Source organism: Monodelphis domestica, chromosome 1 (genome assembly GCF_027887165.1).
Source record: "Monodelphis domestica isolate mMonDom1 chromosome 1, mMonDom1.pri, whole genome shotgun sequence".
NCBI lineage: Eukaryota > Metazoa > Chordata > Mammalia > Didelphimorphia > Didelphidae > Monodelphis > Monodelphis domestica.
In genome coordinates, this window is record NC_077227.1 from 480,724,802 (window position 1) to 480,737,211 (window position 12,410).

The window sequence follows — 12,410 nt, forward strand, 5'->3', positions numbered from 1 at the left end:
CCACCGCTTCTCCATGGCAGAAGCTTGACTTTTTCTTCTGCCTCACCTCTCATAAAGAAGTGTTACTGATTCTAGCTCCCCATTCTGAAACTAGCAAACTGACTGAGAGTCTAGTAAGGGAAATAAATCACAAAAAAAGGGGACTCAGGAAGGCCAAAGATGAAAGAAAACCTTTAAGATACTTGGAAAGATGTCACCCTCAGGATTGAGTTCTCAAAACTCTAAATTCTGCTAAGAAGTCAAATGGCCAACTTTTGATTTTAGACCTCAGTATAATAGAGAATTGGATTTGAAGTCAGAAGACCTGGGTTCAAGTTTAGCCTGTTATTCACTACCTGGGAGACAACAGATCATTTAACATCTCTTGGCCTCAAGTTTCCTCAGCTACAAAATAAGGGGAAATTGAACTCCTTCCAGCTATACTATAAATCAATATTCCTTTGTTTCCCCTCTACTGAAAAATAGCCTCCTAACTGATTTTCCTGCCTCCCTTCTTACCCATTCTAATCTACTTCATACTAACTTCTAATCTTTCTTCTGTTCATCTTCAAACAATATCTTGGCAGTGTCATCTCTTGTCTATGATTGCCTATGATTCGAAGTTTTTTGTTGACTCTCAAAAGTCCCCCGCTATCTAATCTTACTACCCTATATTTCTAGCCTTGTCTTATTATTTCCTCTAAGATCTCTGTATTTCAAGATGGACTGGACTACTCTTCCTCTCCACATCTTTTTCTTTGTGATTTCCCTTTCCCATCCTCTTTCTCTTTCTGCCTGTTCTTCAAAAACATTATTTTTCAAAAGCTACCTCATGTATGAAACCTTTCCCTGATTAGTCATGATGTTTTTCTCCTAGGACCTCACATAGCACTTTGTTTAGCACTTCTCAAAAAACAAAACAACTTTGTCATGTATTCATGTGTATTATTATAGTTATCTATATTAATGTTTACTCCCCCCATTAGACTTGCCTGTGAAGGGAGGGTTCATCATGTTATTTAAATTTTATCTCTTGGTTTAATAGAATTGCTCTATATGCAGTAATCTCTTAATGTAGAATACTGAAGTTAACATTTTGATGAAATTAAACCCACATTCTAATGAAACCCACCCCTATTTTTCTGATGTGGAAAATGAGACTCAGAGAAGACAAGGCCAAGTTATGAACTGACCTATGAAGTGGCCCTGGGTCTCTCTCTTGGTCCCAGGGCAAGGATTTTGCCCATTATATGCCAGAGAGGTGTTTTGAGCATCCCCCTCCCATCCAATCCCCCTCAACTCAAAGAAAGAAGGAACCACCTCTTTGGGACCTCACACCTTGAGAGGCAGTTTTACTGGGGACCCAGCAGAGGGGCAGGATGAAGCAGGGCAGGGTAGGACTGGAGTCTTAGAGCAGGACAGTTGCAGTGGAGATGAAAGCTCAGTCCCTCAATGCCTCCCTTTCAGCTCCATCTTTCCTCTGGCCCAATCCAGCTTTACAATGTCCATGGCAACTGAAAGGCCTCAGCAGAAAGGGGGCCGCTGTGAGGGGCCTCAACGTTCTTCAGGTATTTCTGAGCCAGGAATATTGCAAGTCTTTTCTGCTGGCCAGGGGACAAGTCAGCACCCACATCCCAGGGGAAGTCTGGGCCGTGGAGGTTTGAGGCGTGTGTGGTAGTTTGGTCTTTCCACTTTATTTTCTTTCTGTACTTAATGCTGTTAATCCTATAGTTGTGCAGCACAGTCAAACACCATCTGGCATCCACACAGTACTGTTGGTTTATGGCAGCTTCTTGGGCCGAATTCGATGCGTGTAGCCACTGTCTCACAGCCTCCATGCTCTCATCAGTCATCAGTTTGGGGTATCTGTGTTCTAGCAACTTCAGTAGCAGGTAGTTGCCTCTGTTTCCCTCCAAATCGGCAGGGCGGAGGTCCTGACCTTTGTTCTCCTCCTCCTTGGGAAGGGCTTCCGAGTTGACCACTTCATCCATTGTGCGGCGGATAAGCAGCACAGGTCCTGGATAGCAAAAGAGCTGGTCTGCCACGTTGAGGTGGAAATATTCCCGCACTGTGCGTTCTACCAGTCCCTTGCAGAAGGCAGGAACTAACTTCAGCGCCAACGCCAGTGGCATAAGGTCGTCAAAGGGTGCGTCTAGGATGAGCGCACCCAGCTGGGGGTACGTCATGGTGGCCCACGTGGCCGTGAATGTGCCAAGGGACCAGCCGTAGATCACAATCTGCTCAGGTGAAAAGCGCAGGCGGTACAGAGCGTACTTAACTACCACGTCCATGGCATTGGCGTCGTTCTGTGGCGAGGGAACACCGCTGCTCCCAGCGAAACCTGGATGGTTCCAGCCCAGGACGGAGTAGCCAGCCTCCAGCGGCGCCGAAAGACAGCCTGTTTCATAGAAGCCGGCGTTGCCCTCGCAGCAGATGACTAGGCGCAAGCCCCGGTTCTGGGGCCCGGGACATTTCCGTCGGTCTACGAGCATGGTATCAATTTCGTTGCCATCACAAGCCAAAAGCTTGGCCCGCTGTCCTTTGTACCTATCCTGGAGGAGAGCCTGGCCCCTGAGCAGCCCCGGCAGCAGCGCTTTGGTCGCGATGACCAGCGACCCGGGATAGACCAGCCAGCGGCCTAATGAGTGTGCCAATACATAACTGGCCAGCTGGCGGGGCAGGTCCCGAATATGGTCCAGGAAATTGGAATCCGGGTCATCTTGGCTGTCTGTCGAAGTAGAAGTAATAGACAGTTTCCGCAATATCCCCGTAGCAGCCCCAGCGCCGCCCAGAGCTGGGAGGCTGCGGCTCTGGGATTTTACTTCATCCCAGCGAAAGTCCACTGGCCAGGTCTTGAAATCATCGTAACTGTTTGCTGTTAAGGATTTATACATTTGCCCAATCGCCTTTGCGAAGCAGTTCACACACATAAGCAGCAATGGACTGGGGCTTCCATAGTTGGATGGGGTTGGGGATTGGTTACCAGAGTTGGTGGGGCAACTATTAGACTTAGGGATGTTTGAAGAGGCAGGACGGGAGTCTATAGAAGCCCCAAGGGACCGTCAACTGTCAAGCAGCACCCTGGGCGAAACTTGGTTGGTCTGCTTCTGTGATCTCCATTTTTCCCAGTTATCCCCCATCTCAGAGTAGGTGTAGCTCTGAGCCAGGTTGACCCTCTCCATCCTCTTATAGGGGCTGCCTTTATGACCTGTCCTGATTAAGTCATCAATTGGAGGGGACTCTGCAGGCCAGACAAAGAATAACACATGGTAGTAGTTTGTTTTGTGAATTAGCATTGGCTCAAGAGCTGGTCAAAGAAAGAAAAAAGAAAGGTACCCTGAGAAACTATGGGAGTGGAGGAAGCCTCTGGGTCATGAGCTCTTAAAGGTCTAGTTTGAGGACTAGCTGGATCTTCCCCTTCAAAATATTTTTAAACCTATTACTCCCAACCTCTGGGCAACTAAGTGGTACAGTGGATAGAGTGATGAGTCTGGAGTCAGGAAGATCTGAGTTCAAGACTGACCTCAAATACTTACTAGCTGTGTGACCCTGGGCAAGTCACTTAATTTTTCCACCCCAGTTTCCTCACTCGTAAAGTGAGGAATGGCAAACCACAAAGAAGAACCTGTCAACCAGAGGCAAATGGTGTTTCAGATAGAGCTCCATTCTTAGAGCCAGGAAGAACAAGATTTGAATCTCACTTCAGATACTTAATAGCTCTGTGACTCTGGGCTAGTTACCTGAACTTTTTTGGGTCTTAATTTCCTCATCTGTAAAATGATGTCCTCTAAGGTCCTTTACAGCTCTAAATCGATGAACCTATGATCTTCTACTATAGACTGTTAGTGTTAGAAGCAGAGAGGGGTATGTGTGCTGGTGCCTCTCAGTACTGGAGAGTTGGAAACATTGGCTGAAATTTGAACTCTTCTACTTACTATAGGAATTACCTTGGACAAGTCACTTCCCCTCTTAGGGTCTCAATTTCTTCTGTAAAACTGGGGGAGGGGGGCAGAGTTAGAAAGTATAATTTTTAAAATACCTTCTACCAATCCTTATGGGTCAAGTGTTGATATTCAGAGAGGACTAGAATTTCTGGTATGAGGGTGTGCTGAGCCCTTGTCAGGACCGATCAATTCATCTTGGTGTTTACCTCTCACCCAACTCATCAGTGGCTCCAAGAATCTGTAGCATGTGCAACACTACACCCTGATAAACTCATCTGGGCAGATAGACTAAACCAAGTTGAGAGTAAATGGATGGACCACAAACCCAAGTTTGTTAGGGGAGTATTTACCCCAAGAATATGAAGACTTCCCCAGCCAGAACAGTTAGATGAGAACAATTTGTTCCAATGGCCATAAAGACAGCTGAAGCAAGCACTGCGGAACACTTAGAACTTGGTCAGACATCAAAGATTCCAAAATTATCCACTGTATCCTGGGCCATTGTCAGTCATCCTGACCTTTGCCCTGCCACAGGACTTGGATGACTGGAAGAGAGAGCAAAGCTAATGACTTTGTACAACTCTGCCTCACAAAACCAATCCATTCACAAAGTCAAGAAGTCACCCTGTGCTATAATTGGTCCTCTTTGAAAATGAGAGATGAATGACAACACTAGGTCATGAACTCAAGACTCCTCATCATCCTGGTTGCCCTCCTGTGGACACTAGTATATGGAAATCTTTTTTAAGTTGTGACACAATGTGAACTGAACACAATAAACACTGTTGGTATAATCTGATCAGGGAAGAGTACAAAGGAATTATTCTTATTTCTGGACCTTATTTCTCCCTTGATGTCGATCAATATTAGCTTTTGGGAGACTGGATACATCACACTACTGACTCATATTGAGCACATAATCCACTGAAATGTATGTATATGTATATATAACATATATAGGATTTTCTATATGTATATGAACATGCAAACATAGTCTGTAGATTATAGATTTAATTTATTTTTTAATTAAGAAAAAATGTTTCTCTCTCACTTTACCCCTCCCCTTGAAAAACAAACAACACTAAACCCCTAGAACCAATATGCATGGTCAAGTAAAACAAATCCCCATATTAGCTATGTCCTACCCCCACCCTCCAATCTATGTCTCATTCTGCAGTTCGAGTTCATCATTTTTCTCTCTCTTTTTTTTAAAACCCTTACCTTAATCAATACTATATATTGGTTCCAAGGCAGAAGACTGGTAAGGGCTAGGCAATGGGGGTCAAGTGACTTGCCCAGGGTCACACAGCTAGGAAGTGTCTGAGGCCAGATTTGAACCTAGGGCTTCTCATCTCTAGGCCTGGTTCTCAACCCACTGAGCCTCCCAGCTGCCCCCATCATTTCTCTTGTTAGAAGATGAGTAACTTTCATCACTGGTCCTCTGGAATCCTGGTTAGTCATTTTGTTGATAAGAGTTCTTAAGTCTTTCAAACCTTTGCCTTCAAACATGGTGAATATAGAGATGAATGGACTACCTGGGAATGTTTTGCATGCTAATAAAAACTATTACCTTTAGTTAACCCTTTAAAAAATCAACAAAAAGCCAAAATTGTTTGTCTTTAGGATTTAAAAAAAATAATTTTGGATCTGTTCATTTCACTGTGCATCGATTCCTACAAGTCTTCCCAGCATTCTTTGAAATGAATTCCTTCATCATTTCTTATGGCACAACTGTCTTCCATTATATTAATTTACCATAATTTGTTTAGCCATTTTCCAACTGATGGGCACTCCCTTAGTTTCTTTGCCATAACAAAAAGAACTACTGTCAATATTTTTGTAAATATGAATCCTTCTTTCTTTGATCTCTTTGGTGTCTAGGGTATCTACGGGTCAAAGGGTGTGTGTACAGATTAGTAACTTTTTGGTCATGGTTCCAAATTGCTTTCGAGAATGGCTGAAACAATTCACAGCTCTACCAACAGTGCATTTGTGTTCTACAATCCTACTAACATTTGTCATTTTCAATTTTTGTCAACTTTGTCAGTCCGAAGACTATGAGATGGCACTTCAGAGCTACTTTAATTTTCATTTCCCTAATTATTAGTTGTTTGGAGCATGTTTTCATATGGTTATAGATAACTTGGATTTCTTCCTTTGAAAACTGACTTTTCATAGCCTTATACTATTTATCAATGGGAAAATGGCTTTTATTCTTATAAATTTTAATAACATTTTTATACATCATAGAAAAAGACCTTATCAGAAAAATTTGTTACAAATTTTTTTTGTTTCCAGTTACCTGCTTCCATTTCATTTTTAACTATATTGGTTTTATTTCTACAAAAACTTTCTACTTTTATGGAATAAAAGTAATTTATTTAGTCTTCTATGATCCTTTCTATACCTTGGAAATATTTTCCCTTGTCCATTGGTCTTAAAGGTAATTTTTTCTTTGTGCCTCTAATTTGTTTATGATGTCACCCATTATGTTTAAGTCATGTACCCTTTGGAGCTTATCAAACCCCATATCTTTTTCAGAATAATTGCTGCATAACCATGTCTCTTCTAACTTATATTTGTGCTGTTGATTTTTTTTTGTACCCAAGTGAAAGACAATTTCCATGTATCCCTACTGAATTTCATCTTATTAGATTCAACTCAGTGTTCTAAGCTGTCAAGATCCTTTTGGATCCTTATTCTGTCATCCAATGAGTTAGCTATTCCTCTTAGCTTTGCATCATCTTCAAATCTGCATCACATTTATGCATTTATCCAAGTCAAGCAGAGATCCCTGGGGTTACTACCCTGAAGACCTCCAGCCATTTATATTAAGGACTCTTTGGGTTTAGCCATCCAACCAGTCCAGAATTCATTTGTTTATAGTATCTTCTAATCCACATTTCTCCATCTTTTTGCAAGAATAGTGTGAAGAACTTTGTGAAAATCTACATAAACTATATCCACAGCATACTCTTTCTTTGCTAGTTTAATAATCCTACCAAAAGCAAGGACATGAAGCTTAGTCTGATATGAAATGTTCTTGATGATATACTGGCTCTTTGCAGTTACTACTTCCCAATCTAAATGTTTACAAATTATCTTTTCTAATGATCCATTTTAGAATTTTCCCAGAAGTGAAGCCAAGGCCTATAGCTTGTAGAATCCGTTTTCTTTCCCGCACCAACCTTTTCCTCTTCCATTTTTTTCCCATGATTTTTCAAATGTCACCAACAGGGGGCTCAACAATTACATCTCCAAATTCTTTCAGTACGGAAGGATTTAGTAATTATTTCCTCTTGTCCAAGTGACTAAATTTATCAAAGGCAAGTTGAGTTCTTCCCTATTTCCCTACTTATCTTGGCTATCACAGTTCCTTGTTAGTCATTTTTCTCCTGTCATTTCCACTCTTCTTTGCAGAGAAAACAGAAACAAAATGAGAATTGAATATCTCTTACTTTATTATTAGATAGATCATCATCCCCTCCACCCCAAGTAAAGCTACTATCCCTTCTTTGACGTCCTTTTTTCTTCCAAAATAGCTTTAAAAAACAAAACAAACCTTTTTATAGTCCTTATCTTCAACTCATTCTGATCTTCAGTTATCCACATACCACTTTCACAGGACACACTTTAACAATAATCTTATATTACCTAGCCTTGCTTCTGTCTTGTGTACATTTCTTTTAAAAATCTAAGCTAGTTGGTGAATTCTCACTGCATTCACATCATTCTCTTTAGACAAATCTCACCCCCTCCCCTTCTCTCTGGAAAGCCTTTTTATCTTCTGAATTTTACTCTTGAAGCATCTCCCAGTCCTCTTAAACTGACTTCCTCTTAAACATTTTAGACCATGAGATGATCCCTACTTATATTTCCTATGGATGCCTTGAAATCCACTTTCCCCAATCCTAGAGGGCATGTAAGACTTCCTAATGGCATCTCTGGCTTCCTTCAAGAAGCATCTCATTACATGTTATAACCCAGATCAAAATGCTTACCATTTCCCAGAGGGGGGAGGGAAGGGAGGGAGAGAATTTGGATCTTACAATTTCGGAAAACATGATGAAAATTGTCATATGTAATGGAGAAAATGAAATGTCTTTGAATGAAAAATAAAAAAAGAATCATCTCAGATCTCATCTCCTAGAAGTCTAGCTTAATCTCTGTTTGCTAGAACACTCTTCCAAAAGTTAATTTTTCTATATATTTTGTATTGAATTTTCTGTATATACATTGTTTTCCTGCAATAGAATGTCAGTTCCCTGAAGACAGCGACCATTTGGGGTTTTGTCTGCATATTCCAGAGTATAACACGGTACCTGACAAATGGTAGGTGTTTAATAAATTATTTGTTAAATGAATGAATGAAAGGAGGCTTCAGTTTCAGGGTCTTCTCCCCCTGCCCATACATCCTTATCATCTGAGCCTGAGATCTTAAGAAATAAGAATCCAGGGTCTCCCTGAATTATTGGACTGGTATAATAATGTTTTAGACTACCCAGAAAGTCAGTCTCATCCTGAACTAAGGGGCTTCAACCTAGGCTAGAGAGTGACCTAGTTCCAGTGAAGGCTAGTGCCTCTTACCCTCTTCTTCTCTGCAAAAAGAGGAAAGAGAATTCACATTTCTGTAGCACTTTCACAACAACCCTGGGATACCATATAAGTATCAATATCAACACTTTACAGAGAAAGAAATCCAAAGATTTATCTCACGCCAGGCTACATGGTTAGTAAGAGTCAGAACCGTGGCTCCGAGTCCAGTCTTCTTACCACTGCTCCACTTTAAAATTTCCTATAACATTCCTTTCCAAAATTTATCCCCCTCCTCACACACACCCTCAGCTTTGCCCGATTACAATGAACTGAACGAGGAAAAGGTGGTGTTTAGGAGAATTTGCCCTTTTTAAAGATGTTCCTATTCAGGTTCTGGGTTCATGAATAATGTCATAAGGTCAATGCTACTTGGGGGTCTTTGTGGTGCTCTATGGGATTAAGCCAGATTCCTTGGCTCTCCCAGTGATCCTGCCCCAGGTAGAATAGGTTTTTTTCTCCACATCAATCAGCATTTCTCTCTTTTGACTCTCCCTTTCTGCCTACGGATCCTAGTCAATGGACTATGACCATGGAAACCAAGGATGCTTCCTTACTCCCCACCTTTTGAACCAGGATATAAGGAGCAAATGGTGAGCAGTGCAAGGGTCTCTAAGCAAGGAAAAGATATGGGCAAGTTTATTATTTGCTTAAAGCCCTACCCTAAACCCCCTTGTGTCTGCAGAGGCAGCTGTGGCTCAATGAGTTAAGAGCCCTGGACCTGGAGTCAGGAAGACCTGAGTTCAAATCCAGACCCAGTCACTTCATAGCTGTGGCAAGTCATTTAATTTCTGTATGCCTACGAGGTAGTTCAGTGAATAGAATGCTGGGCCTGGAATCAGGAAGACCTGAGTTCAAATTTGACCTCAGACACTTCCTAGCTGTGTGAACCCTCTGATTACCTGACAAAAAGGATCCACTGGAGAAGGAAATGGCAAACCACTCCAGTATCCTTACCAAGAAAACTCTATGGAAAGTTTATGGTCCATGAGGTGGAAGAGTCAGGTGTGACATAACAATAACAACAGACCCCCCCCCCCCACTATGACTCATCTCAGGGGGGTGAAAGTCACTTGGTGGGAAAGCCAGGGAAGACAATGAGTGTCTGATGACCAGCCAGCTAGATCTCTATACCTCAATATCATTATTCTCCTGGTTCCTCAGAGGGGACTAGATGCTATCAAATCATCACAATCCTGCAGGCAAAGGAAACCATCCAGGGGTTGTTGTAGGATTAGCCATAATTGATCCTAAGGGTGGGTAGCACACGGACCAAAGACAGAGGAGGAGGGGGTGTTTGAAGAGCCTGAAGACTCCAAATGTCAAGAGATTTTGCTGAAAGGCAGCCTCAGGAAGCTGGAACCTTCTAAGGAAAGAGGTTATTATAGTGATCCAGATTGGAAACCCCCATCTACCCAGTGATACCCTAGATCTGCTTTGTTGCAACTCTGATAGTCTTTGACCTTTTCTATGTTTGAGGTGGGGAGGAGGTAGAGACTTCCTCTTTCTCAGCCTAATGAAGTCCATTCCCCTCTAGCCCTGTCCCTACTACCCCACCCCCATCCCCCACCCCACCCCACCCCCAAACCACCCTATTCGCCCTTGTTCCTCTTTGCTGGGTTGTGGGAACTGGTTCTCCTTTCATGGGGAAGAAGGGGTTGGTGAGAGTTACCTGGTTGAAGCCTTGAGCCTTGTGGGGAGAAGCTGCTGAGTTAATAACCACTGTTCTGCTGGCCCCAAAATCTGGGGGAAGAAGGACCTAGCACTTACTCCACAGAGAAACTGAACTGTGACAGAAGAGGTTTGTGCTTCTTTTGAAGAGTTTTAAAGTATAAATTCAGAAAAGTTCCCTATCCCATTTCTATCCTCCAGTGAATATCTGAGCTTCTGGAAGTAAGATAGATGGACCCAGAGAGGCTAGAGAGACCAAGGGACTCCTTGGCTTTTGGAATTCCTCCTTGTCCCACTGGCTCAAAGCCTTAGCCTTTTCTTCCCCTCTTTCCCTGAGCACATCAGCCTGAAGAGGTGGGCAAGCATCTTTGGGAAATGTAAGGACTCAGTTCTGCCCTGTAGTAGAAAGGCATCTATCTGTAAGTGAATATATCCTGAGAAAATTTACTTCTCAAATGTTGGAGTGGAATCAGCCTTAGACTTGGAATCAAACTGAATCTGGATTAGACATATAGTACCTGTGCAAGTTATCAGTAAGCTTCAGTTTTCTCAAAAATAAGAGAATAATATTTGCTCTATCTACTTCTCTCAGTCAGTATGTCAGTCAACATTCACTAAGTACCTATTATGTGTCAAGCACTATACCAAGCACTAAAAGATACAAAGAAAAATAAAAGCTAGTCCTTGCTCTCAAGGAGTTCACAGTCTAATGGGGAAGACAACATGCAAATAACTATGTAGAAAAAAGCTTTACACAATACAGGAAAATCTGGAAAAAACCAACAGGGAGAAGGCACTAGAACGAAGAGAAGTTGGGAGTCTTCCTGTAGAAGGTGAGAGTTTATCTGGGACCTAAAGGAAATCAGGGGAGCAGCGATTAAGGGATGAAGGAAAAATGTTGCAGACATGGTGGATAGCTAGTGAAAATGCCTGGAGCAGGAAGATGACATCTAGTTTGAGGAACTGTAAAAAGGTCAATGCCACTGAATCAGAGTATCCGGAGGGGAGATATAAGGTACAAGAAGACTTCAAGGGGTGGAGTATCTGAGTTATGAAGGGCTTTGACCACCAAACAGAGGGCATTTTATAGTTGATTTTGAAGCAGGGTAGAGAGTCACTGGAGTTTATTGAGTAAGATCATTAGGAAGAAACTGTTTTATAGTTCTTAAAGCAGATGTAGAAATGCTGATTATTAGTAATATAAATGTTGTTGAAATACCTTTGGTGTCTGAAGGATGGATGTTCCCTCAGTCTGGAGGATGGAGAAAGGGGCATGGGGAAATAGGGGAGGGGGGTGGTCCTTTGGGTCAAAGAGTGAAAGTCAATAGACCATGGCCTGAAGCTGAATCTGAAAGAGCCAGGGGGAGGGATACCCTAAGAAGTTGGGGCTATTTCTAAGTTGGGGCTATTTCTAATTAAGGGAGGGGTCAGAGCCTGGAGATCAGCAAATAATAAAACAAAAGCCAAGTAGGTCAAAAGCAGAGATTGCCAAAGGGGTTAGTTCAACTTCAGCCTTCTTGACAAGAAAGGCTCTTCCCTAATCTCACCTCAGATGACCTCTTTTATTTGCCTTTTAAAATCCTTTAATAAACCTACCTTCCCAGTGCTTATTACATGTACACAGCTCTTCTTCACCTACTTTACATTCCAGACAAATTGACCTGCTTTCTTTTCTCTGTATAAGCCATTCTATCTCTCTCAGTAATGATTGTCTCCCCTTTGCTTCCACCTTATACTGCCCCTCCTCACCTCCACTCAACTTCCTGCAAGACTCAGTTCACATTCCACTTCTATCCTAAACTCCAGAACTATCTCTTAGAAATTATTTTGTACCCCTTTTTCTTTCCCTCCCTCCCTTCCCCTTCTTCCTTTCTTCCTCTTTTCTTCCCCCCTTCCTTCTTTCCTTCCTTTCATCCTTCCTTCCTTCCTTTCTTCCTTCCTTCCTTTCTTCCTTCTTTCTTTCTTTCTTTCCTTCTTTCTTTCTTTCTTTCTTTCTTTCTTTCTTTCTTTCTTTCTTTCTTTCTTTCTTTCTTTCTTTCTTTCTTTCTTTCTTTCTTTCTTTCTTTCTTTCTTTCTTTCTTTCTTTCTTTCTTTCTTTCTTTCTTTCTTTCTTTCTTTCCAATGTACCACCTAGATACTCCCTTACTCACCTTTAATTAATTAATTAAATTTTTGGTTTTTATTTTTTGTATTTATACTTTGTATAAGGGGGTAGCTAAGTGA

At 41.9% G+C, this 12,410-nt stretch overlaps 1 protein-coding gene and 1 long non-coding RNA gene across 2 annotated transcripts in view; one reads left to right on the forward strand and one right to left on the reverse strand.

Annotated features, from left to right (window-relative positions):
* Window positions 1–1,302: 1,302 nt before the first annotated feature.
* On the reverse strand, window positions 1,303–3,162 carry ABHD16B (abhydrolase domain containing 16B). The gene has a single exon (XM_001375712.4). The coding sequence runs from the start codon at window positions 2,907–2,909 to the stop codon at window positions 1,476–1,478; it is 1,434 nt and encodes a 477-aa protein (XP_001375749.1). The 5' UTR covers window positions 2,910–3,162; the 3' UTR covers window positions 1,303–1,475.
* A 5,111-nt stretch (window positions 3,163–8,273) lies between these two features.
* The window catches only part of LOC130456475 (uncharacterized), an 88,391-nt gene continuing 84,254 nt past the window's right edge, over window positions 8,274–12,410 (forward strand). Inside the window, exon 1 of the long non-coding RNA XR_008915398.1 lies at window positions 8,274–9,894. This is a non-coding gene — a long non-coding RNA (uncharacterized LOC130456475). The remainder of the gene's footprint in view (window positions 9,895–12,410) is intronic.

What these genes read in the sequence shown, in the direction of transcription:
- ABHD16B (XM_001375712.4), bottom strand. Translation starts at nt 2,909, where the DNA reads ATGTGTGTGAACTGCTTCGCAAAGGCGATTGGGCAAATGTATAAATCC.